This window comes from Hippopotamus amphibius, chromosome 7, assembly GCF_030028045.1.
Source record: "Hippopotamus amphibius kiboko isolate mHipAmp2 chromosome 7, mHipAmp2.hap2, whole genome shotgun sequence".
Classification (NCBI taxonomy): domain Eukaryota; kingdom Metazoa; phylum Chordata; class Mammalia; order Artiodactyla; family Hippopotamidae; genus Hippopotamus; species Hippopotamus amphibius.
This window is the reverse complement of record NC_080192.1, coordinates 113242904-113269411: the sequence shown is the minus strand read 5'-3', so window position 1 is coordinate 113269411 and position 26508 is coordinate 113242904. Positions and strand designations below refer to the sequence as shown.

At 36.3% G+C, this 26508-nt stretch overlaps 1 protein-coding gene across 2 annotated transcripts in view; it reads right to left on the bottom strand.

Moving 5' to 3' along the window:
• LRPPRC (leucine rich pentatricopeptide repeat containing) overlaps positions 1-26215 on the bottom strand; it is a 99276-nt gene extending 73061 nt beyond the window's left edge. The window contains exons 1-11 of one of the 2 annotated variants that reach the window (XM_057741016.1): positions 26040-26215; positions 12888-13087; positions 11402-11524; positions 6960-7081; positions 6797-6855; positions 6013-6099; positions 5284-5410; positions 4815-4959; positions 4362-4507; positions 3999-4104; positions 3810-3917 (exon numbers count right to left, since the gene is read on the bottom strand). In XM_057741016.1, coding sequence (XP_057596999.1) covers positions 3810-3917; positions 3999-4104; positions 4362-4507; positions 4815-4959; positions 5284-5410; positions 6013-6099; positions 6797-6855; positions 6960-7081; positions 11402-11524; positions 12888-13087; positions 26040-26179 — 1363 coding nt within the window. In that variant the 5' untranslated portion in view covers positions 26180-26215. Of the gene's footprint in view, positions 1-3809; positions 3918-3998; positions 4105-4361; positions 4508-4814; positions 4960-5283; positions 5411-6012; positions 6100-6796; positions 6856-6959; positions 7082-11401; positions 11525-12887; positions 13088-25712; positions 25793-26039 lie in introns of those variants that run through there. The other variant, XM_057741017.1, reaches the window with a different exon arrangement.
• Positions 26216-26508: the final 293 nt, after the last annotated feature.

Here is a 26508-nt window from a genome sequence, read left to right as displayed (position 1 = left end):
GACAGTAGGAAAAACTGAACACACTGAGCAGAAAGAACCCCAGAACTGCAACTCGGTTTAGATCAGTATATCAAGCTCTACATTAACAAGGCTTTGAACTCAGCCTACAGGGGGTGGGAGGGTGTGATGTGCACTTCTCTATTTAAATAAAGCTGGAAATGCCTTTAGAAGTCAAATAATCTTGATTTTAACAAAAGTGTTAAAGTAACTGATTTCTTCAAGATCAAAGACATGTCTTGGAAAAGAAACCTTGTCTCCTAATTGCTGGCAGGTGCTTGTAACACTACAAAAATGCAAAAATCTACACTTTTCCCTCTAATCAAGTCCTTGGGGTCAAGTCCTTCTGGAATGATAATAAAGCTCCCTACTTACTTCTCAGGGTGCTCACTAAAACTAAAACATGTGTGAAGCCCTAAAAATACTAAACAAATGTTAACAGTAACCATAATGATTTAATTTTTTTAGCTACCGTAAAATACTAATTTCTAAAATTTCCTTAGATGATACACAGAGTAAATGTAGCACAAGGTAACTATATTTGATTTTCTAATGTTTACTTTAAATATTTATTTATTTATTTATTTATTTTGGCTGCTCTGGATCTTAGTTTTAGCATGCGGACTTCTTAGTTGTGGCATGAGGGCTTCTTAATTGCAGCATGCATGCAGGATCTAGTTCTCCTGACCAGGGATCGAACCTGGGCCCCCTGCATTGGGAGCACAGAGTCTTACCAACTGGACCACCAGGGAAGTCCCTGATTTTCTAATGTCTGAAAATAGGCCAACAAACTGATTGCAGATAGAAGACTCCTATTCTTATACAAACACTTCCCCCTATCATCTATGCCTCAAATACATTTTATTCTCATAATTCTTCATTTTTCCAATAATGTTTTTCAGGGAGAGGAGTGCATTCTGCTTGTTTAGATGACCTGATGTTGGTAGCATTTTTAACATATATCTTTCTAACTGAAACAAAAGCAGGTTTAAAAAAACCTGGGTTCACACCATTGCTCAGCTAAGTTCAGTCACTCTCTCAAGCACTCTGAGGAAGTACACAAGGATATTCACTTTAGTAACTACAGCTGGACAGAAAAACACTTCTCAATAAGGAGAAAGAAAGATGATTGATCTGACATACCTATATACATCCTCCTCAAAGATACAATTCATATTTCTTTTTAAAATAATCATATATTAACTTAGATAAACAAGGATCCCAAACCTCTGTAAACTTAGAAAATCTAAACAATCTAGTAAAAATATTTCAAATGTAGGCACAAGAAAGTTTATGAATCTAAAGGAAAGTCTCCATTTAAAAAGTTCTGTAAGAATTAAAGTAGTTCAAACTATTGGGAAAGAGATATGGTTTTCCTGAACAAATTCCATCAACTAGGACTGTTTACTCCACGTGATTTTAAACTCTACCCAGAGCACTCACTTCACGAGGAAGCAATTTCTTACCTTTTTAAAAAGTACCCTCTACTCAACCATTTCACTCAACTGGCATTTAAGCTTTCATACCAGCCCTTTTGTTTATATTTTACCTCTTTTTGTTATTTTCATGCTTCCTAAATATACCAAGGGATGTAGCTCCTCAATCATTCTGCATTATTTCCTCTCACTTGAGCCTATCTGCTAAAATTCTGAGAGGACTTATTATTCATTTGTGCCACAGAGAAAAATACTACCAAGATAAGCCATGAGGAAGTCATTATAACAATCTTTCTTAGGGGTTGGTGATGGCCAAATCTGCAGCCAGAAAAACTCTAGAATTCAATAAGTTTGATCATCCTATTGGTTGAAAACTTGGTTCAGTCTGATCTAACCTCTAAATACCTTTCTTTGATTTCCTGAAGGGTTTTATTTATTTCTTATGAAACACTCCTCTACATCCTGCATCTCTGCAGGCAATATTTTCTTCTGTCATTTATTTCTACCAGTTTACATATGACTTTGCCGAGACAAAAAACAAATTCACTGCACTAATAAGAATGTTACTTTCTTATCTTACACTAAAGAAACTATATAGAATATATATAGCCATTTCCCTGCCACATGAAGAAAAGACTGTAGAATACATACTTTATTCTATTTCAGGATCTCCTGCAAAGGAGAAACTAGTTTTTAAAAACTGTAAAACAGGTGGCAATCTCTTGTACTCTCAAATTAACTTTCTCAGCTTTCCTATTTTTCCAGTTAAAACCTTCATTGATTAAAAAACTTGGTACCACTTTTTAAAATGTCCTTAATGCAAAAACTGATACCTAATTTTTAACCTACAGCTAAGAATTTTTATAAAACAAATACAGCATATTCACCAATGTCTAATATGGAGGTGTTATGGTATTAAAAATGAGTACTTAAAAGAAAGGGACAGAAATCCTAGTTCTAATCCCAGCACTACTAACAACTAGATGTGGAAACTAAGATCAGCCACTGAATCTCTGGGTTCCTACATTAATATAATGTGAGCTTTCAACACAGCACCTTTGACTCTAAGATTCTAAGAAAAGATGGCTTCAAGGTAAAGTCCACTTTTTTACTAGTTTGAGCTACAACTATGGAAAGAAATTATCTGAATTCTTTCATGTTTACTAAGTAGTAAAAATGTAGTAACCAAATCAAGTCTAGATACCTTGATAGGTTGAGAGAAGCAAATATACCTGATGAACAAACAAATGTTTCAACAGGAGTACCAAAAGTATTTTCACATCTGTGTATTGTGGACAATACCAATATGGCCAAAGGTTTTCATGGAATGATGTAAACTTTCTGTGGTTCAAAAATACTAGGGTTAAAGGTTACCTCTTAGAGCTTTCAGAACTGGAGGATATGCAAAGAGTTAATCAACTAGCATATTGTTTTCACAAAGATTTTTCTAAAAAGGATTTAGAGACTTTTATAGCCAGAAACAATTAGGGAATACTTGTTTCACTATTTCCTTTAAAGCAGAAGACGGCTATATATTTAAAATAAAATTGCAATATGAAAGTCTGCTAAAAGCACTTTTTTGTTGTTTGTGCATTTTGTTTGTCACCCAATGTCATACTAACAACTCTGCATCTCATTCTAAAGCACATTATACAGCAAGATAAAATGAAAAAGACCATTTTTTGTTTCCCCAAGGGGGAAGTACTTCTGCTAAAAGCATCTTTTTATGAGACTACTCTTTCTGAATTACCAATAATGCAAACCAAAGAATTAGATACTATACTCTAAAATTTAATATTTGTTCGATTCTTATTCATATCCTATAGACATCCCATGTGTACAGGGAAAAGGATGCTAAATGCTTAAACGTACTTAAGAACCTGAAAGATTGAACATTTCTGTCCTTCAATCAGTAGGCTGTCAGGTCATGAGCACTCATTTTACAATAAAAGTTTCCCTGTCTTTCCTATTATTGTAACTCAGCTCAGTTAAAAAGAAAGACTGGTCCACAAAGAAAATGGTCTGATTGTGTATAACTTTATCTTTAATAAGGCTAGATAAACTAATTTCAAACTCTATATATATGTAAAATCAAGAACTAAAGAGTTTGAAAAACTTAAAAATAATGAACTATTTAAAACCACAATCACAAGGTTGAATATCAAGATCAGAGATGAATTAAGAAATGAAATTATGATGAAAGAAATCCATTATTTTTTTAAACGTTTACCTAATACTTTACTATGACTTAAATCAATTCTATTTTCTCATATTACCTAATAAGTATATTTTCCCAAATAATTCAATTAGATGTGTACAGGAATTGTTGTACTGGATATCTGAACCATTATAAATCTGTAAAAGGCAAAACCTAACCTTGAACGTTTTTTTCCTTCTGATGTCCAGCTAGCAATGGCCAGAAATAATGAGTTCTGACAGGAAAACCTTCTTCCTTCAGAGCCTTCATTAGAGCTTTTGCCAAATCTAAAAGAGATACCATAAAATATTACAAAGCTACCTCAGCAAAACTTATTTATTTGAGTTTTAATTACGAAAATACAGTACCAATTTTTTTGGCTAGTAAAGCACACTGGAGTGTGAACTGGAAAGGAGATGTGTGCATGTGGGCTTCCTTTAACTTCTTACAGTAGTCTTTAAGCTTCTCTGCAGGCTAGAAAAGAAAAGCACCACATCAGCTGAATCTGCAAATATCCTACCATTTGACCTTCTGCAAACATTCTACCGCTTTTGAGATAAAAAATTTGAACCTTTCATCCTCTTTCTACCCAATAATCTTCAAACAAAAAAACAAAGTTTTCTTAATATTTATAGTTGCTCTAATCTCATAATATGTTTTTGTATTTTAAAGAACCTTATTTCACTGCTGATAACACTGTCTACGAAGTAAAAACTGGACTATTTGAATACCGTATTCATAGTCACACAGTGTCGTAAAAAGAAACTGCCGAAGTCATTCAGACTGTCTTCCCTTGATATGGGACATGCTAATAAAATCTGAAATGCTGTATCTTCCAATTTTTCAGTGACTAAAAGCAAAATGAGGTTCATGGTATCTGAAAAGAAAACAAAGACATCTTTTGTTAATGACAAACAATATTTCTACACTGCTATCAATATGAAAGACAAACTTATGAACTACAAATACCGAAAGGATTTATCTGTCTAAATAGTAGTGAAATACTTACAAATCAAAACATTCCCTTGTATTCATTAACTCAAGTTTTTCAGTTTAAGCTCACTTTAAAAGAATCCTATGTTCATCGAGCACAATACCCTACTGTCAGCGAATGCTCTTTCCATCATGTAAAAATAGTAATTTATATTTTTAGAAAAATCATGAAAATAAAAATTTAAAACTACCTGGAATATATCTTCTTTCATATGTAATTTTTTCCAAAATTTCTGAGACATATTGAGGATACCCAGCTTTACTGAAGCTAAAGATAATTTGCAGTAAATCACGATCCATAAGGTAAAGCTCAGACATCTCCACTTTCTCCAGAGTCTACAGTTCCAGAAATTAGAAGAACAAGTTAGAAACAAGTTATTTTTTAATTAAAGCTCAATAAAACTACCCAGATTTTTTAAAATTAGAAATACATATCATCTAAAAGTTTAAGACTTCTTTTTTAAAACAGAAAATATTCTATTCCAACAATAACGGTTACAACACCACCAAAGTACTGAACTATAGTAAGAATTCTCCTTCAAAACAGTCTACAAGGGATATCTTTAAAAACAGATATAAGCTACACTTTTCTGCATCATGCAAAATGTAACACGGTTTATACAAATGATTTTAAAGTATGTTTATTTATGTAAGTCACACCTGTTTAACATGGTCAATGTCACCCTTCTCAGCATATGCATTCAATAGTGCTAGGTATGTGTCTGGACCAGGCTCAATTCCAGCCTCTTTCATCACTGTGAGAATATTTTCTGCATTCTCCATATCTCTGTAAGTTAATTCAAGGAAAATAAAACAGATTACTATAATACTGCCAAATGTCATATCATTTAATCTAGAATGTATTACCTATGCTTATTAAAAAAAATTCTTAAGTACCACTTAGAATTATAACATCAGAAAAGGACAAATACATATTAAATTGGTAATAGGTTTCTGAAATAATGAAGATCATAAACATCTCAAATTTTTACAGGTAACTTTTCCAAAAGAGAAACCAAATTATATAATAATTACACAGACATTAAATAATGTGCCCTCTTTCACTGGGCATGTTGTGACTCAAATTTACCTTTTTAGGAAAGAATAACATTTAGTAAATTATTCTTTAAAAATAAAAATATTTTCCAGAGTACCAGTGGAACAGTTAATTGGGGTGTGGATCAAGCCCAATTTTTAATACTGAAAATCTTCAAATAAAAGTTTTATGAAACATACATTTAAGAATAAGTTATTTTAAGATGTGCATGTTCTACCACACATACTCGAGATTTTTTTTTGAGGGCAGATAAACACCGTTTGAGAATTTTCTACAATAATTCTCTATAATTTAAACCTCACATGAGAACAAAACCTTAGGCTGAACATTACCCAGCTCTTGCATGCCCTGTAACAAGGGCACTGAACACTGCCTCTGTGACCGGAAGATCCTTGGTTTTCATAAATTCAAGAATCTTGCTGCAATAAAGGAGAAATAAAAATACTTCTTGGAAATACACATGAAAAACACTTTTTACAACATGTGCACACAAAATCCCACTCCCTCAAGTTATATCAACAGTCTTGAAGTATCCTTTTTAAAAATAGTAGGTAACTTTAAAAAATCTGATTGTTTCTTCTGTACTACTAATTAACCTTTAAAAAGCATAAAGTTTAATAAGGTTCATTTTGTTAAACATGATATTGTACATTTTAATTTATTCTTTATTTCTTAAACCCTCCATACAAAAGTATTAATAAATTTTACATGAGCAGAGAAATGCCACAACTGATTTTATGCAAATCACTAAAATAAAGAGAATATCATCAGTTTTATAAATGAACACAGTGTAAATGGTTAAGAACATTAACTTTTGGAAATAGCAATTTTAAAAAAAAGTAAAGCCAGCTTTATACCTCAACAATTTTAAACTTCTCCAGTAAATGAAATTTTTAATTAAAATAGCAATTTTCAATTATCTTTCCCCTTTTACACAATTTTATATTTTATCTAAGTCATATGAGCAAATCTGCTAGGTTAAAATACTTCTGAAATAATTTTCTTACTACGTAGAAGCTTTACAAAAAACAGAAAACAAAAAAAGAGTGACTATATTCTAGGTTTATAAGACTTACAAGTTTGTTTGCTTAAACATACATTTATAGAACTACATACCTGGCACCTTCAATATCTCCCATATTACAATAAGCAGCAATCAACCTTTGGTATGTCACCTGTCAATGAAATGGGCCAGTTAATACCTTTTAATAATTTTTTTCTTCTAGGTAAAAATAAAAGTGGATATGACCAATAAACATTTATAATAGCAACTACTTACTCGATTTGGTTGAATGTTTGCTTTCTCCATTTTTGCCAAAAAGTCAGTTGGTGAAAATTTATACTCATTTTGAAGGTAGACTTTAAGCAAAGCATTATAGTGACTTACATCATACACAGTACCTACAGATGAAATTTAAATTAAATTTTTAGAAGAGCACTTAAAGTCATACCCTTTATTACAACTAAAATATTGTGTGCTTAAATGTAACAAACAAACAAAAAGGGTAAAATGATCACTTCAGCATTTTACCCCATATTTAGACCCATCTATGCAGAAATCCTGTCAGGACAGAGCAAACGAAGTATACAAGAGAGTAATCACTGAATGGACAGTTACAAGTAACTGCCTATTCAAGTATTAAAAGGTCTCTTACTTATGAAGCATAGTATTCCCCTCCTGTTAGAAAATGCTGACAAGGCCCCTGTATATAAAGTGACTGAAAGATTTTTCCTTATAAAGCAGTGTTTGCCACATTACCAACACCCTGAGATCGATGGATCATGACTGCAGTTGTTTTACAGAAGTAGGGCTGTGCTGACAATTTTGCTTATTTACTAACCAGGCTACTCAGCCTCTGAAGGTTCCATTTGCACTCCATTTCCAGGTGCTGAATACAATTTCTAGTCTGCCATTGTTAACTACCTGTATTTCCATGCCCTTTGTTTTCTATGTTCATCTTGCCCAAGGCTATATCAATTAAGGTTACCACTCAGCCTTACTATAACAACTCACAATATGACATCATGGTCATCATACCAATCCAGTGCTAACATGTTTTACTAAACTGTTAGGAATTAAATTTTATACCTTTATTCAACTGCCTGTGGCTATAAAGGCTTGTGGTCTCAGTTTGATATTCAAAGCAGCAGAGACCTGCTCTATTAAACTAAAACTTGTTTTTATCTTAGTAGACAATGTAGAGTACTTACTATGTTTCAGGTACTAGTCTAAGTGCTCTGCACATAGAGGTTGAATTACTCTTCACAATAGCTTTCAGGCAGGTACTATTATCATCCCCATCTTACAGATTAGGAATACTGACTCTTCCATTTATCCAAGGCCACAGAGCTAGTATGTGACCATAAATTTGAATGTAGGTGGTCTGCTTTGAGAGCCCAATTTCTTAACCATTGTAATACTTTATACAGGGCCTTATAGGGAACCATGTACGATTCCACACCTGCAATATAATTATGCAGTAAGGTTACCATACAGTGTCTGAGGACTTCCAAAAAACCATCAGGATTGGTTGAACTCTAACAATGGTTGGCTACACCTCTAAGGCTAAAGAAACATATTCTATAATTTCGTAAAGGTATTTACTCAAGTGTGTTGGAAAAGCTGAGGAAGCTGCTCAAAATCCAGGTAAGTAACATCTATTCTGGATTTTCATGCAGATTTTAGTCAAAATCAATGTTAACATAACTCTACTAGGTTTCATTTCTTTACTTCTGCCACAGTGACATAGTTCTACAGATGACAAAAACATTTCTGTCAACTTCAGCAAAAATGTAACCCCCATATTTACTATTATGTCTCGTTAATTTCATGGGTCATTTCTTGAAGAATAGAAATTTTTTAAAAAATACATACTGTATCTTTCATACAGTGAATTAATAAAGTCTTTAACTGTCTAAAATTTAAATTAAAAACTCAAAGTTTAGGGACATAACTCTAAAACATCCTACTTTAATAATCAAAAGCTATAAAATAGCATTTCCTTATGTACCTTATCATATACCTTTATACCTTTACTACTACCTCACGGCTCTGGCTCTACTGTCCATTACTTTTAATGTTTTAATATTATGTTCTTGTTCAATCTCATTATGTAATAATTCTGTAAATTATCATCCACTTACCCTTATCTTACTTATTTTGTTCAAATTGAAAAGAATATTCTAAAATACAATTATTTTAGATAAAAACCAGGTTTCTTGCTAGATTAGGGCTCACTCATCCATTGGTGTAACTTGGGTAATTATTCTCTGCTCCATGTATTATCTTGTGCTTGCTACTTTTCTGTCATCTCACAGGATTTATGTGTAGTTATGTTAATGAGCTTGGCATTTTACTGTTCAAGAAAAATATAGTGTCATCTGAAAACTTTAAGATGTCTTTATACAGTTCCCTTCATCAAGATTATATATTAAATGTGGACCTGCCCTAATACCAATACTTAAATACAGGCTTGCAGGACTTTCCCAGCAGTCCAGTGGTTAAGACTCCACCTTGCAATGCAGGGGACACAGGTTTGATCCCTGGTGGAGGAACTAAGAATCTGTATGGTGTGACAAACAAACAAAAAAAACCACGTTCGCACTTTTTTGTTCAGAGTAGTTTTTATCCCTACCTTTGTCTCTAAATCAGAGCTCTAATGATCAAGGTTTTTTGCAATCCCAAATAAATTATTTTAATAGCCTTTGTAAGAAACAGTTTTCAAAAAAAATTACATTTATCTTTTTTCAAAATGGATTATTATCTTACAGAATTTTTTTAAAGTTAGATTTGACTGACTGCCCCCAAGAGTGGAATTGGGTGTCTAGGGAATGTAGGTCAAAGTCTTTCACTATAAACTTTACTGAACCTTTTGAATTTGAACCATGTTAGTAGATTTATTATTTAATAAAGCAGAATTTAAATTTTTTTGAAGTTAAATGTGCTTGAACATATTCTACAATTTCAACTATTACTACTTTAGTACCCAGCATGTGCAAAACAATGGAAGGTTCATGACGAAGACCCAAATATGAATAAGACAAGATCATCAGCCTCCAAGAGAAGACTATCTATTAAAAAGACAAATTCACAACTCTAATGCAGGCAACTGATGAGACACTAATTGGGACTTGGAGGTAAAACTCTAGAATGGAGGGATTTAAATTATAGCTTGAAAAATGTATTGATTTAAACAGTAAGAAACAAAAAACACTCCAGAAAAGATGAACAACTTGAACAAAAAAACTTAAGGAAACATATATTATCACAATGTGGCCAAGAAGTACACCAGAACTAATTCTATTTTTAAAAATTTAGCATATGGCAACAATGAAATGAGAGTATCATTTCCAGTGTTTCCTCCAGAATCTCCTTTAGTCTGGAAAACTCAGTTCCATTCTCAGATTTGTCACAGCTCATTCTGTAACCTTGGACATGTTAGTTACCTAAGCTAAAAAATCTCTTACAGCTTTAAAAGTCTGTGAAAAGAGTCACAGTGGCAATCTACCAGGTTTCTAACACTATTAATTCAACAACTATTTAACAAGTGTAATAAGTTCAAAGCATTATTCTACTGGAAAAGAGAAAAACAAAGATGTTATGAATTCTACTCTCACAAAGGATATACAGTATAGAGGAAAGACAATTATAATAGAAAGTAATATGTGTCTGTCTATTGGGGTATTAATGTTATGACTACTGTGTAAGGGTTCTTTTCTATTTTAGAATATAACCATTCTCACAAATATTTCAACATGTGCTTTTAAATTATGTGACTTACTGACATGTAGATATTTCTAGTTTTCTTTGTTAAGATCTGCTTAAATCAGGAATGAAAACTGAATTGTATCAAATGATCTTTTAAACTATTTTATTTTTTGAATAGGTACTATATTCATATCCTCAAATTGAAAAAGTATAAAAAGGTAGAGAGTAATCAACTATCCTTTAATTAAAAAAAAAAGTAAAAACTATATCTAGTGTTTATCATCCTTCCAGGAATATTTTAATATTATATGCACATACACATATAAACATTTTTCTTTAGAATGTTAGCAAACTATACACCCTGTTCTGCATCTTAATTTTTAATTATATTTTGGAGAACACCCCACATTAGTAGATGAAGAACTCCATTTTTTTAACGGTTGCACAGTGTTCCATTTTATGAACACTCCATAATTTACTTAACCAATCCCCTAGTGAGGGACCTTAGAGCTGGTTCCAATTTCTTACTATAGCAAACAAGCTACAATGAAGAATATCCTTTCGCACACGTGAGTATATCTAAATTCTAACAAATGGACTATGTTGTACACCTGAAGTTAATATATTGTAAATCAAATATACTTCAAAAGAAATTTTTTTTAAGTATAAACATATTAAAACACTGAAATGCTTGATATGTTAATAAATTCTAACAAACGGAACTGCTTGGTCAAATGGTATGTGCATCTATAACTTTGACAGACCAAATGTTTTTCTACTGTGTTCTTTTTAACTTACCCTAAAAGTACTACTTGTTATGAAAAATTATTTTATTCTTAATGCCCCTAGATGTCACTGTAACTCACCAAATGAGTCACATCACAAAAAAATATGAATCAAGTAACCCCTTCCATAAAATTGATCTACAGCATTTATGCAAAGAAATTCTTTTTTACTAAAAGAAAAAAATATCTCCATCCTTTATACAACATCATATACTCAAACAATCCTACCCAATTTCTGAAGTTCATCCCATATCCTATGAGCAAATTCTGTTCTCTCCGAGAGCTTTAATTCAGGCAACAGAGAACCACAGCTGCGCAGCAGGAGCAAGGCTTGATTACCACCTGGGCTACCTATGAAAACAGGTTAACAAATAATACTAAACATAGTACCAGCACCATACAGATAACTATCAAAATTTTGAAATCTGTAAATATTTAAAAATCTCCTGCCTCACTAAAGACAATATTAAAAGAGTACTCATAAATCAGAAAAATCCCATCCTAATCAACAAGTATCATTTACAATGTTACTAAAAGTTTTTAAAACTGTGGAAGCTAAGGTTATAAATTTATACAATCTGCAAGACTATAGAATACAAAAATACAAAGAACCTAGTTTAAAAGCAGTGCTTACTGCAATAGAAAGGATAAGCTTCTCAGAATCTTATGAAAATTATACAAAGCAGTACAATTAAAACCTATGAAGATCGAAATTAGGTTTATAATCCATTACAAAATATTAACTTCCTCCTCCCTTTATCCAGACATCCCTGAAAGCTGACTTTAAAACAAAAACAAAATAAACCACTTATTGCATGATTCCATTTATATAAAGTACCCAGGATAAGCAACTCTACAATTTGTACAAGATTTGTACAAATCATCCTTGTACACATCTACAAGGAAGTACACTAATGGTTGTCTAGGGCTAGAAGGGATGGGGGGCTGGGGACTGATGTTTAGGGGTGTGGAGGTTTCTTTGGCGGGTGATAAAAATGTCCTAAAATTGACTCTGGTGATAGCCATACAACTCAATAAATCAAAGAGAGAAAATGACAAAAACTGTCTTTAAATGCACGTTATTACTGATACTTCTTTGGTATCCCTCATCGTTAGATTCTACAGCTTCCTAATGTGACTGAAATCATGGATGGGCTTTGGGAAGCTGGTGAACGCTCTCAAACTACGTACAAAATTATGTGTGTGGCTTGCACGTGGGCTTTTGTGTTAATGTGTGTGGTTAGGCTTTGTTTTTTTCAGGGGGGTGGTTTGAAGGCCTACAAGTTTCTATCAGATTATCAAAATTGCATAGGTCACTCAAATTTTAATAGCTAAGTGAAAATGAAAGGGAAATAACGATTATCAGTTTTTCTGGGAATATGTCATATGTGATCATCTTTGGGAAAGCAGACACTATACAATGGGAGATAAGAAAAAACTAATATTTTCCAAGAAAATTTACCACTGAAAGTGATCTTTTAATAACGGTGGAAAAACAATTTTTATTTGCTGATTTTGAAATAAACATGCAAAACAAAATGTTTTACTCAAAACTTTGCCCTGATGAGTTGGAAAAGCAGAAGGATCACAATCATAACAAAATTTTGAATAGAAGTAACAAAATTTAAAGTATCAAATAATGTGCTCTATAATGAGCTTACCACCAACTAGTACTTAAGAGATTCAACTTTTTGAACAGAAAATCTTAAAATACCTGAGTGGCAGGTGTTATCAAAGACTTTTTGTAGAAGAGTCTTAGGGATGCGGCCAGTTCTTCGGACAGAATTATCTAGCCTCATTAGAGCCCAATCAAATTGACTGGCATTCCTTCCATGAGAAGAAGTGGGCTCCTCTTGAAGATAATTCTTTTTTTCAGCAGCAATGGCATATAGCCTGGCTTGGCTCAGTACCCCTCTACAAAATGAAAAACAATTAGGAATAAACTATGTCAACTACTATCCACATAGGTCATCTTTGTGAGTAAAGTTTATACAAAGCTTTTCTATTAGTTACTAAATACCTTAATTCACAGCACAACAGTAAAAATGCTCAGAGAAGTATAAATTCGTAGGAAAGAAAGTTCTGACCTTTGCTTTAAATAAAAGCACATGCACATAAACTGTATGCAAAGTAACCTCTTGAATAACTGTCTGACAATGTCTTGATAACCTTCCACATGGAATCATCTCAAACTAAGACAATAATATGGTATGTTTTAAGTGTTTTTAAATCTCCCTTAACCAAAACCAAGTTAATGAAGGAAAATGAACATTATGCTACAAAGCTCTTCTCACCTCTACAAATGAGACAAGAAATCTAAAATATATCTAAAATTCTGAAGAATTCTAAAGCATTCTTTAAACGCTTTCTAGGTGTAGTTTAATTATTAAGAAGACCAATTTCCAAGTTAAAATTATGCAGTTTTTTAAAGGATCATTAACAACAAAAGAATTTCCCATCTTTCTAAATAAATCTGAAACATTTAATAGTGATGTTTCAGCTCTCAATTCATATATCAAAACGCTAGGTCTATACTTTTCTAGTTATTTTAACTACAACCAACAAAAATAAAACTAGATTTCTGCTGTTAAACATAATTAATCTGGGGAAAGTCAAAGGAAAAAAATGTTTATAAATTAAGGTCAGACTAGCACATGTGTGTTTACAAAAAGCAAACAACCTTTAAACTATTCAATACTTTAATAAAACAGGTCTAACACTCAGGCCAAATGCTCCAAAAAATGAAATCAGAAGTATTCCACGCTGTAGAAATACAGGCTATACCTGATTTACAAATATCAAACTTGGAAATAATCCTTATGTGTGAAGGAAACCCTATCATAAATCTTTGATTTGAATTTAAACTCTTTCTGTGCATTCAAATCTCACACAAAATTATCTAATTCGCAGAGATTTACATATTTACCCCCAAATATCTTAGACTTTTCAGAAGTAGCCAGTAAGTATAACTAAATAATACACACTGTTTATTAACTAAGTATAATGTAAAAACACTCTACTTATTAATTCGAGAATGCCTTTAGGATGACAATCACACTTTCCTAGCACGTGCATGTTTTTTTACCACAGTCAATTACCAAAATAAATATTTACATACTAGTGAGTTTAAAAATAAAATTGTTGACTTCCTATCTTGTGTTATTAACCTGGAAAACCAGTCTCAAAATTGAATGATTAAGTACATGATGTTACATTAAAGAAAGCTACACCAGTAGTTTCACAACAAAGTTATGTAAAACACAGAGGCAGTGATTGATACTTGACTAGAAAGTCTACCACTGTAACCTGGGACAAATCACAACCACTCTGGCCATCAATGATTCCACCTATGTAAATCAGTAGACCCACAAACAATGGAAGCCTAATGACCAGCACTTGTAGGTGGCTAATTGATTAAAGTTAGTTACACGAAATGAATTAATTAAATGCGAGATTTTTACCTACAAACCACAGGAGATACATTCCTATGTATATTTATCCCTTGTTTTCAAAAGTTTTCTCTGGCTGTTTACCTGGCTACTGGATCAGCTGTTACCAACCTATGCCCTTGTTAGTCAGGCAAACACAAAATACTATTTTAAATCACCCAGAACAATGTGAATGTGCACGAACACTGTTCAACAGTGAAAGCTAAATAATAGAGATTTCAAAATTGTAGTGAAGTGTATTTGTCAATGTTTTTTACACAACCCAAATCTGATAAACTGTGAGGCAACATAAAAATAAAACCTTTGATTAAAATGCAGTTTTAAAATGTAAGATCAAACAAGTAAAATTCAGGCAGAAGACAGAGCTGTTAATAACCCAGCACCCCACGCTGAACATTCTAAAGCTAATTTTTCTCACAAAGTAAATCTTTAATGCTACCAAGTCTCCTTCACATGTGTTTGGCTTTAATTAGTTAAGTCAAAATATGAATCTACTATAAAATAAACTGGGGAGGGGAATGGTTACATATTTAAACCAAAGGATTCTCCACTTCTCAAAAGGATTCTCTAGTGCTTCCCCACATGGAAATGCTTTCTACATATCTTATTTGATCCAGAATTTATCTTTAAATTCACTTGAACACACTCTGAAGGAAAAAGAATTTCATAGCCTAGAACAATAAGTATGCTTGATAGGAAGGAAAGGAAAGAACAAGAGCAGGGGTTAAGGCGGCCCATGCAAGGCAGGAACCTGCCCATCAGGCCTGCACAAGCTGGAATGCACTGCCTCCAAATCCTGATGACCAAGGGATGTAAACACATAAAGGAAAATTATTTTACCATCTCACCCAAGTGTCATAAATGGCTCCTTTCTATTTTTGAGTTAAATTTCTCAGGTTCCCTCCTGAGACTGCAACACTCACTACTAACATTCAGGTTACCCATAAATTTTCTCTGGCAAAATCTGGCATTTAAAAAGTTATTTTTCTTAGCTTTTTTTTTTTTTTTTTTTGGCGGCACACGGGCTTAGTTGCGCCGAGGCATGTGGGATCTTCCTGGAGCAGGGATCAAACCCGTGTCCCCCGCATTGGCAGGCAGATTCTCAACCACTGCGCCACCTAGGAAGCCCTGTTTTATTTTTTATACTTGGTGCTAGTGGGTTTTGTCTCTTTAGTGCAAAAAATAATGATTTTATAGTTGAGTGCTCATATTTCAAAAAGGTACAAGGACTAGATTAGATTATTATAAACAGGCTTCCATGGGACTCCCCTATTAAGCCTGTCACTTCAAAATATTAATACCTTACTTTTCAAGGCATTTTTAAGCTTACAGAAAAACTGTCCAGAAAGTACAGAGTTCCCATATATTACACCCTCCTCCCCCCCCACCCAATTTCCTCTATTAACATTCCCTATTAGAGTGGTACATTTGTTACAAATGATGACCAATGTTGATACATTCTTAACTAAGGTCTATAGTTTACAATAGGGTTCACTCTGTTGTGTACATATCTATGGGTTTTGACAAAGGACATGCATTATAGAACCACACAATAGTTTCACTGCCCTAAAAATGTCCTGTGTTCCACCTCTGCAGCCCTTCCCTGCCTCCTGAACCCCTAGCAACCACTTTTTACTTGCCTTGTTTTGCCTTCTCCAAAATGTCAGAGTTGCATCATTCAATATGTAATCTTTTTCAGAATGGCTTCTTTCACTTAGCAATATACCTTTAAGGGTCCTCTGTGTCTTTTCGTGGATTGATAGTTCATTTCTTTTTAGTGATGAATAACATTCCATTGTGTGGCTAAACCACAATTTGTTTACCAGTTCACCTATTGAAGGACATATTAGTTGCTTCCAATTAGGAGCAATTATGAATAAAGCTACTGTAAACATTTGTGTGCAGGTTTTTTATCGACAGAAATTTTCAACTCATTTCAGTAAATACCTAGTAGTGTGACTGCTGGATCATACAGTAAGCTTATGTTTATTTAGCTTTGTAAGTTACTGTCAAGCTATCTTCCAAAATGACTGTACCACTTGGCGTTCCCACGAGCAATAAATGAGTTCCTATTGCGCCACATCCTCACCGCAAGTGCCATAGTTGTTTTAGCCATTCCAACATGTATGTAGTGGTATCTAATTGTTGTTTTAATTTGCAATTCCCTAATGACAGAAGATATGAGCATCTTTTCATATGCTTATTTGCCTTATTTCTTTGGTGAACTGTTCAGACCTTCTGCTCATTTTTCATTTGGGTCATTAAGTTTCCTTACTGTTGAGTTTTAGCAGTTCTTTGTAGGTTTTTGATAGTCTCAGTATTCATTTTTTCAAGGAAACTTTTTTTTTTTTTAGGCGCACGGGCTTAGTTGCTCCGTGGCATGTGGAATCTTCCCAGGGCAGGGCTCGAACCCGTGTCCCCTGCATTGGCAGGCGGATTCTTTACCACTGCGCCACCTAAGAAGTCCTCAAGGAAACTTTTTAATTGAACTGTTATTCATTCCTTTTTAACACTGAATATACACCAAACTAATCACATACATTCTTAAACTCTCCCTTCCCTATTCTCTTCTTCCTTTTTCACTGCTATTATTAGCCAGTTTAGCATCACTTTAGAGCTATTGGAGTTTAAAGAAAGATACAGCGATAGAATAGGTATAATCAGAAGCTAACGTTTATTATGCATTTAATACATGCTAGATAATAGAAAATTATGACTATAATCCTAACTTTACAGATAAGAAAAGTGAAGTAACTTGCCCAAAGTCACAGTAAAAGCTAGTTAATGACAGGGCCAGTATTGGTACTTGGGTAGTTTCATTCTGAAATGAGCTCAACATGCGGAAGGGCATCAAGGAAACTAATCTGGCTGCAACAGGCAGTCCACACTGGAAAGTGGTAAAAATAAACTTAGGCCGGGAATGAGACTAGATATGGGACATCTACAATGGCTGATAACTAAGAGATTCAGACTTTATGACATGATTATAAAATAGACTGATTTTCACAATGCTGCCCTCAGCTTATCTTGCTGAACTATTCTGTAGGCTATTAACAGGTATCTCAAATTTATCTCTTATGTTCTCACCAATCCCTTATTTAATCTAATTTATTTATTTATTCGGGGTGGGGAGTAGTGGGCTGTTTACTACTCTTTAGACACAAAGTTTTACATAACTTCTTTACAGTATCACCAAAACTTGCACATGTAAGAGGTAGGGAAAGCCTTAATGGAAATATCTCATTCATTCAAACATTATTTGGGAACCTCCTGTGTACCAAGCCCTGTGAGTGGCACAGGAGGCAGGACAGAGCAGAACTCTGCTTTCACAGAGCTGACCCCAAGACAACAATAAAATAATCATCACACCTATAATTAGGTAACACAAGGGTGACAGGGCCTGAGGTGGGTGCTCTGGGAATTCCTTGACCAAGGACTGCTCAGCTCAGGTCTGAAGGATGGGTAGGCATTAAATGGGCAAAGAGAGGGTGGAAAGTGAGCTAGAGTTGACTTACACATGCTCCAAGAGCCAATAGACCAATCCCTTATTTTAACTATTCTACTTGAGTTTTCTTTAGCCTGTCGATACGGTTAATTACATCAATTGACTGTTCAATTGTTGAACCAGCCTTGCACACCTGGAATAAACCCAACTTGGTGGCAGTATATAATTCTTTTTATACATTTTACATATATACTGGTTCCAATTAAGTTTTAACATGTTAAAAATTCAAAAAGACAATGACTCCTCCTAAAAGTGGTTGGTGTTCCTTTCAAATTTCTCCACTTCTACTGACTATACCATCTTTACATTGTTCCCTCAAGCTAAAAATCTTAGGATAATTGCTCAATCCCTCCCATCCTTCACAGTACACCTGTCGAGCCCTCAGATACCTCTTTATTTCTGAGTCCCTCGTTCAATCCAGAACACATGGATTTTTGCAACAAAACTCTAATTAGTTTCTTAGGCTTCAGCTTTTCATACAACTCCCAGATCAATCACCCCCAAAACTATCATGTCATTACCTCTTTAGGATCCTATCACTGTTTTTTTACTTTTATCACAACACCTAAGTTCTTTCATTTAATGATTCAAAGATTTATTGAGCACCTTCTATGCATAAGACATTGTGCTAGGATCAGCCTTTCTACTTATCTAGTAAGTAAACCCGATAATCAATTAGTTAAAAAAAAGGAAAAAAAAAGCCACCACTTGTGTGTTAAGTTCTATGACTCCAATGAAAAAATAACAGGAGGGTTCTACTTTGGATTAAATGTACAAAGATGACACTCAAATTTTTTAACTAAGGATGAAAAGAAGCAGCTACACAGACAGCAGAGGATGAGTATTCTAAGCAAAGTAGAACACTCAGCAGACCAAGTGCGTGAGCAACAGATGTGATGAGACTGGAGAGGAAGGCTGGGCTAGATCATGGAGGACTATGAAGGTAAGGAGTCTGGATTTTACTTTAGACACAGATTTCATTCTAAGACCCTACTGCAGGTTTGTAAGCAGGGGTTGTGGTATGATCCATTTCTGTCAGTCCTGCTACAGGGTGGAGAATAAACTAGAGGGCAGCAAGAATTGTAATAGAGATACCATTTAGGAAGCTGTTGCGGTAGGCCAGGTGAGCAACTGATGGAAGCTTAGAGCAGGGTGGGCAGTGGAGATGGGAAAGAAATACATGTCACTGAGGTCCCCACCTGCTTTAGCTGCAAATTCCACCCAACAAGCAGAGAAAAATTCATGTAAAAGTGCCCTTGAGAGACTTAATTAATCCTCTATACATCTTAACCTATTATGTATCATTTTCATAACACTTGAAAGCACAGCCTTAGAGACAAAAACAGAAGGCTCCATGCCATGGTGGAAACACACCAGCTTTAAGAGCCCGATTTTATAAGATGTGTAACTTTGGCCAGGTTACCACAACTCTCTTTAAGCCTGTAAAATCTCAGAGATAATAGCATTTACCTTACAGGAATACCACAAAGACTGAGATAATGCAGTGTTTCCCAAAATATTGCACTTCTGCTAGGAAAATGACTAGACAGCATGTAGACAAAGACTTTCTATTTCCATGGTTTTATTTACTTTAATAAATATTTTAAAATTACTATTGCATCAAGGTCTTTATCTTCCTAGCATTCTTGCTTAAAACAAAATTAAATTATAAAATGTCAGTTTAAACCTAAACCGAATAAAAAGATAATATTAAACATAAATAATAGTTTAGGTAGTATCAGACTTGGCTAAAAAATGTGAAGGCAGTACACAAATGCCCAAGGTCTACGCAACACTGAGAAAAGTATACATATAGGACCAGCAAAGTAAGCATAATAAAAACTCCATACTTCTTTTTAAAATGTATTAGCAGAAAGTACAAGACTTACTTTAAAAGGCCTACTGAAATGCAAGCTATGTTATTTAACAGCTATGTGACTCTGGGAAAGGTACTTGGTTTAAGCACTAGTTCCCTCATGTGAGAAAAAATATCTACCTTGTAAAGATCACATAAAAAATAAATATAAGATTCCTAACAAAAGAGCACTCAATAAATAGCTCTTATTATAGAAGGTACTCAATAAATATCTGCTGATTGATTTTTTTAAAAAATCTTTTGTAAAGCTGTTGCAATGAACTTTCTGCCTGAACTATTTTCTCCTTGAAAAGTTTCCCTGAATTTTGCAAGACCTCAATTCTCCAAAGTCTTACCCAGGTAAATACCCCAAACACTGCTTTATGTTTTATGGTAAGTCACAGAACTCCAGAATAAAAAAAGTCACTTGCAACCATCCTACACTTGGTAACAGTCTCCTGGCTTGAAACACCAGTGCCATTCCTTTCCACTTATCCAGGTGTCCCCTCCATCTCAGGCTCCTCCAGTCCTTGGTCTCAGCTATGACAGAAAGTGATGATAAGAGTCAGTTAAGGACTTCTTAGGTGGCGCAGTGGTTAAGAATCTGCCTGCCAATGCAGGGGACATGGGTTCGATCCCTGTCCCAGGAAGATACCACATGCCGCAGAGCAACTAAGCCCGTGCATCACAACTATTGAGCCTGTGCTCTAGAGCCCGTGAGCCACAACTATTGAGCCCATGTGCTGCAACTACTGAAGCCCAAATGCCTAGAGCCTGTGCTCCACAACAAGAGCAGCCACCACAATGAGGAGCCCACGCACCACAATGAAGAGTAGCCCCTGCTCACCACAACTAGAGAAAGCCCATGTGCAGCAATGAAGACCCAATACAGCCAATAAAAAAATAAATCCAATAAATAAATAAATTTATAAAATAAATAAGTAAAACAGCAATGCACAGGGAATCTTTAAAAAAAAAAAAAGTCATTTAACCAGGTTGGGACCTATGATGTGATGTGGAGCAAGATACTCTGTAGAATCTATGAAGTGAGAGTAGGATAAACTAGATTATTCTAGAAATCTCCTCCAGAGTTTACATTCTAAGATCTTATCGTGCTTATTTACTTGTGATAGTCTTTAATTCCTCAATTTATAATGTATTACGTATTGCCTTAAAAAAAATTTTTTTATGTCCATATGTAGTCCCTTCAGCACCTGAAACACAACATATTCAAAACACTTGGGAACTGAGAATCACAGCATCTGCAGTTGAATCCCAACTGGAGATTCTGCGTAAATTACTTCACCCTTCTAAGCCTCTGTTTCCTAATCTGTAATATCAACCCACAGAAGATGAAACCTGTGTGTGATAAATCCATACACACAGTTTGACAATGGTAAAGATCTACCCCAAAAGTACTATTATCTATCCTAATCTCCAAATTGATTCTTCCTAATTCTAACATCCTCGCCAAGCTCCTGTTCTCTTTCTCTCAGAAAAGGAAGCAGCTTTTCTTCAGTTCTGCACCGCCTAGTTGAGCCCCATTAACCCTAATCTGCAGTATGTATCAATATTCTTCCTCACTGCTCTATCCATCCCCAGTCCCTATCTCTCCTAGAGTCTATGTAAACTCTGTCAAGACCTGTACCCCTCAAAACCCTCCAATGGCTTCCCATCAACTTCTAATCAACCCTGGCAGCTTTAAGAAATCGATTGGCCCTTGCAATATCAACTTCCACTACATCCCACCCTACAAAGACACACAGGATAAAAGTATAGCCTCCACGTTTCTTCCTCCTCTTTCTAACCCTGGAACATTCTGACTACTCATTACCACATGTCCTCTTAAGCTTGAGCAATCCCCTACCACAAAACAGATGTGACTTTCTTCCCTTTGAAATGTCACAGTAATATATTCCTCTCTTATGGATAGCACATATATAATACGTTGTACATGTGCCTATCACAGTTCTCTGTACTTGATAAACTTATACCCACAGGGAACAGAGGCTGGATGGCAACTCCAAAGGACCCACACAGACTTTGAAGATTGGTTGAGAAAGTTTTTTTTAATGAGAGGTAAACAAGGAAAAGTTTTCTTTCTTTCCAACTTTAGAAGTGGTCACATCATTCTGTCGTAGGGCACTATGTAGTCTGCACCTTTAAGACAATCATCAACCCAGATCTGCTTCCAAAATGATCTAGTTTAAAGCTTACCTTTCCTCTGAAGCACATAAGGATTGATTAATAAATTCTAATAATTTCACCCCATAATACTCATCTGTCCTTCTCAGACATCCCTGGAAGTCAAGATCAGGCTGAGTTTGTGGAGATCCACTGCACTACATGAATAGGTTAAGTACCCCTCCAAACTCCTTTGCATCTCACAAAGATTCCTTCCTCAATGGCTAAGATTTTCATCGATTTACTCAACAAACATTTGACATCTACTATGAGCCACAAAGTTAGACACCAGGGGAGGCAAAAAGAATAAGAAAAAGTCCCTGCCTTCAAGGAACTTACAACCAGGTCTGGAGTGCTGGTGTGTACACATGCAATATTGTTAATGGGTGCTTTAGTGATTCTGGATCCGAGAGAAAGCACAAGAAGGGAGTGGTCAAAGGGAGAAGCCAGCAAGAGACTTTTTACAGAGAAGAGGAGACACATCCCAACAGTTAACATCACAGTCAAAGGCAAAGAGATGTGCAGTGTGGCCTATCAAAGCCCTGCTGGTTCAGTCCCCCGCCTATACCTACAAAATCAGAATCCACATTTTCACAGGATCTTCAGGGAATGCTTATGTTCATTATAGTTTCAGAAGCCCTGCTGTAGAGGACCTTGAAGTAGAGTTTGGTATGGCTAGGACAGAGGATAACCATGGGAGTGAACTCACAAGAAGTGAGGCTCCAGAGGCATCTCCAGATCAGCAAGCACCTCATCCTGGAACAAATGGGAGTCACCACAGTGTCTAATTTTAAGCAGGAAAATGACATGATCAAATTATCAGGGAAACTATGGAATAATGTAGGGGTTGGAAGAAGAGGGGGCTCATTCCAGATGAAGCAGATCTAAGAGAACTTAATCATTTGTGCAATCAATACATAGGAGGGAGGGTGGGGACAGGGAGTGTCAGAGAAATATGAATGAAAAATCTCTAGAAAGCTGATAGAAATAACAACATTCACTAAAACAGGGAACACATGAGGAAAAGATTTGGGAGGAAAGATGAATCCAGTTTGATATTTTCTTTTTTTTAAAATTTTCTTAATTGAAGTATAGTTGACTTACAATGTTGTGTTAGTTTCTGGTGTACAGCAAAATGATTAATCCACTTTGAGACATACAGGTCTGAAGTACCTATAGTTCAACCAGTGGAGGTGCCTAGTGGCAGGCAGGCACCTTCAGGAGGGAAAATATTGCCATCATCAGATAGGCAGGTATGGGCTGAGGCCCTGAAGATGGAAGCGGTCACCCAAAGGGAATGAAAAAAATAAATAAGAAAACAAAAGGACTATTACAAAAGGACTAAGGACAACCGCTCCTCCCGCGCCACACCCCTCCACCCCACATCAGCATTTAAGAGATGAACAGAGGAAAAAGGATGCAACAAAGCCAGTGAGAAATACTCTAGAGAGAGGAGTGGTGGCATCATTAATCCAATAAAAAGAGTTTCATTAAGGGGAAATAGGAAACAGTAATGCCAGAGGTCCAGGCCTTAAGAGTGGATCTCATTATGAAGAAGTCCCTTGGAAAAATTAAATGAAATAAACTTACACTTCACACATACCTAATTTTAAAAGCTCTCTCTCTCTCTATATATATACACATATCTCAACAGCTCTCTGTGGGTGATAGAATTAAGGGTGATTTTTAGTTTATTGCTCCCCCCCATATTTTGCAATTGTCCCTCAAGACACATAAGTTCTAAAATTTGAAAATACATAATAAAAAGTTAACAAATAAAACAATGACGGCTATTGCCAGTGGTGTGACTGCAGTGGGTCAAGAGTAATTCGAAGTCAGGAAATGAAGGAGACAGGAATACAGCCAGGAAGAAGAGACTGGGCAGCATGTGGAGTTAAGTCCAGTTCCAAGAAATGTTTTGTTTTTCAGGTGGGAAAGATGTGGGCATACTTACAGGCTGTGGGTATGAAACTGTATAGAAAGTGCTCAGAGTCCCGGAGAACAAGAAAATAAATACTTCTTTACTGCTTGCTATAAGCTGAGCACACAGTGGTGAACAAGACAAAGTTCTGCTCTCATGCAACTCACTTTATGCTAAGGAAACAAGCAGCGAGCAGATAAATAATATTAGAAAGTGAGACATGCCGTGATAAAACTAAAATAGAGTTTACACTGGGTGTTGAGGTAAGGCCTCTCTGAAAAGACAGCATTAAAGTTAAGTCCTGAATGACAAGAAATGAGCTTTGCAAAGAAGGGGGAAAGGCCTTGTTACCTCTACAGACAACAAACTGAGGATCGAAAAGGTTAGGTAAGGTTACTCAGCAAGTAAATGGAACCCAGGTCTGATGAACAGACCAATACGCTCTCTACTAGATTGTGTTCCTCTACTGTTTTCCTCAAATTCAACAGTGAAGATGAACTGTAACACTGACCCTCCTCTGGCCTCACAGGGATGTTAAGGACTAGAAAGATATAAATAATTGGCACAACTCTCTCAAAAGAACCTCTCTGAAAGCCAAGAAGTGTAGTTCTGTGAAAGAAGAGGCACGACTTCTAAAGCTTAACTGTTCAGGCCTAATGAGAAAATCCAGGTAGGCTCTAAGTTATAAGTAGACTACATTCCAAAGATGTATAACTAAGTTGTTAAGAAGTCATAAAACATCTCCTCCATGTAATTCTATGCATAAAGTGGGTTTCCAAGCTTGTCCACAAAGATCCATGCAATCACAGCTATTATTGTTACTATTACAGTAACAAATAAAGCATTTACTGGTACCAGGCTCTGTGTTAAAGAGCTTTATATAGATAACCTCATGCAATGTCACCAACACTATCACTACCCCCATCTTATAAGGAAACTGAAGGCTGTAAATGTTAAGTAACTTGTCCACTGACATAACACAAATAAACAGAGGAGCCTGCAGTCCAGTCCTGGCCTATTCCAGATCCTTAGCCTATTCCAGATCCTTGGCCTATTCCAGATCCTCAGTCCTTATGCTGTCTCCCAAAGTAGTTTTATTTATAAACGCTAGCCTTTCAAAACCAGTTTTTCTTCGATTCTAAAACCTGTACCCATCTGCCCTTTGCAGGTCATTAGAATACTATTCAAATTAACACTTTCAGCAAGTTTCCTTATCCTCTCCTAGGGAAGTCTATACCAATCTTACTTCCTGATAAACCTCAATCCACGAGCGCATTTATTCACACGTGACATCCACTGAGAACTTAACTTGGCCTCTGCACCCCCAGTTCCCACGGAGTGCCTAAATGTATCCATTTACAGAACCTGTCACAACTCCCAACCCACTGCACATCTTCGTAAATACTGAGATAAACTCCACTCAAGGAAACGCAGGCAAAAGCCCAAACTGATCATAACCAAACAACCACCTCTAAGCAACCCCTAGCTCACTCAACATTCCCAATCTATCCTCCCTCCAAAAATAAAGCTCTCGAAACCTAAGTCGGAGCTGGTTACTGAGCATCAATAACGCCTGCACGTGGGACAGCACCCGAGTCGGTCAATCATAAAGAAAGGAGTAACACCTGACCCCCCGCAGCAGCCTTCAAAGCCCCTCTCAGCTTTCTAGGCCGTCTGTAACCCGAGGGCAGGAAGACCGAGTCCGAGGCGGCCACAGCAGGATCCATGCCGGAAGCAAGCCATGCCCGTTGCCGTGACCTTCTGAAGGCGACCCACCCGGTCACCCTAAACCCCCCGGTGGGGAGCGTGGTCCGAGACCCGGGGACACCTGGCCCTGGAGCGTCGAGGAGGGTGTGAGGAGGGCACCGGCGGGGACCCGGCCCTCGGCTGCGTCCACGACCCCGGGGGACGGCCGCGCTGCAGGCGGGCTGGGGAAGCGACCGGGCACTCACCCGGCGACGGGCGCGGCGCGCAGACAGAGGGCGGCGTGCGGCCGGCCCGGGCCGCCCGCGCGGAGGCGCAGGGAGAGCGGGAGGTGCGGGGCCGCCCCGGCGCGGAGAAGCCAGCGGGCGGGTCTCAGCAGGGCTGACATTGCTCGGCCTTCCGCACTGCAGGATGCACGCCGGTCAAGAAGGACAGGGGGAGCACGTGACCGCGGGGTCGCCCGGCGCGGGAGAGACCACAGGCCGGGCGCCCCAGACATAGGAGGAGGCACGTGTTGGTATAACTTGGAAGATGGAAAAATTTGCTCCCCCCAAGAGATATGACCCCCCACGCGATATTTACATAACACGGTGGTTTGACTTATCATTTCAGGGGGCTCCTCTTCCTGTCCTGTTTCCTACACTTCAGCATATTCAGTCCCTCCACCCCTGCGCTTTTCAGTTGGTAGAGTCGGACGAGGTCGACTCCGCCCAGGTT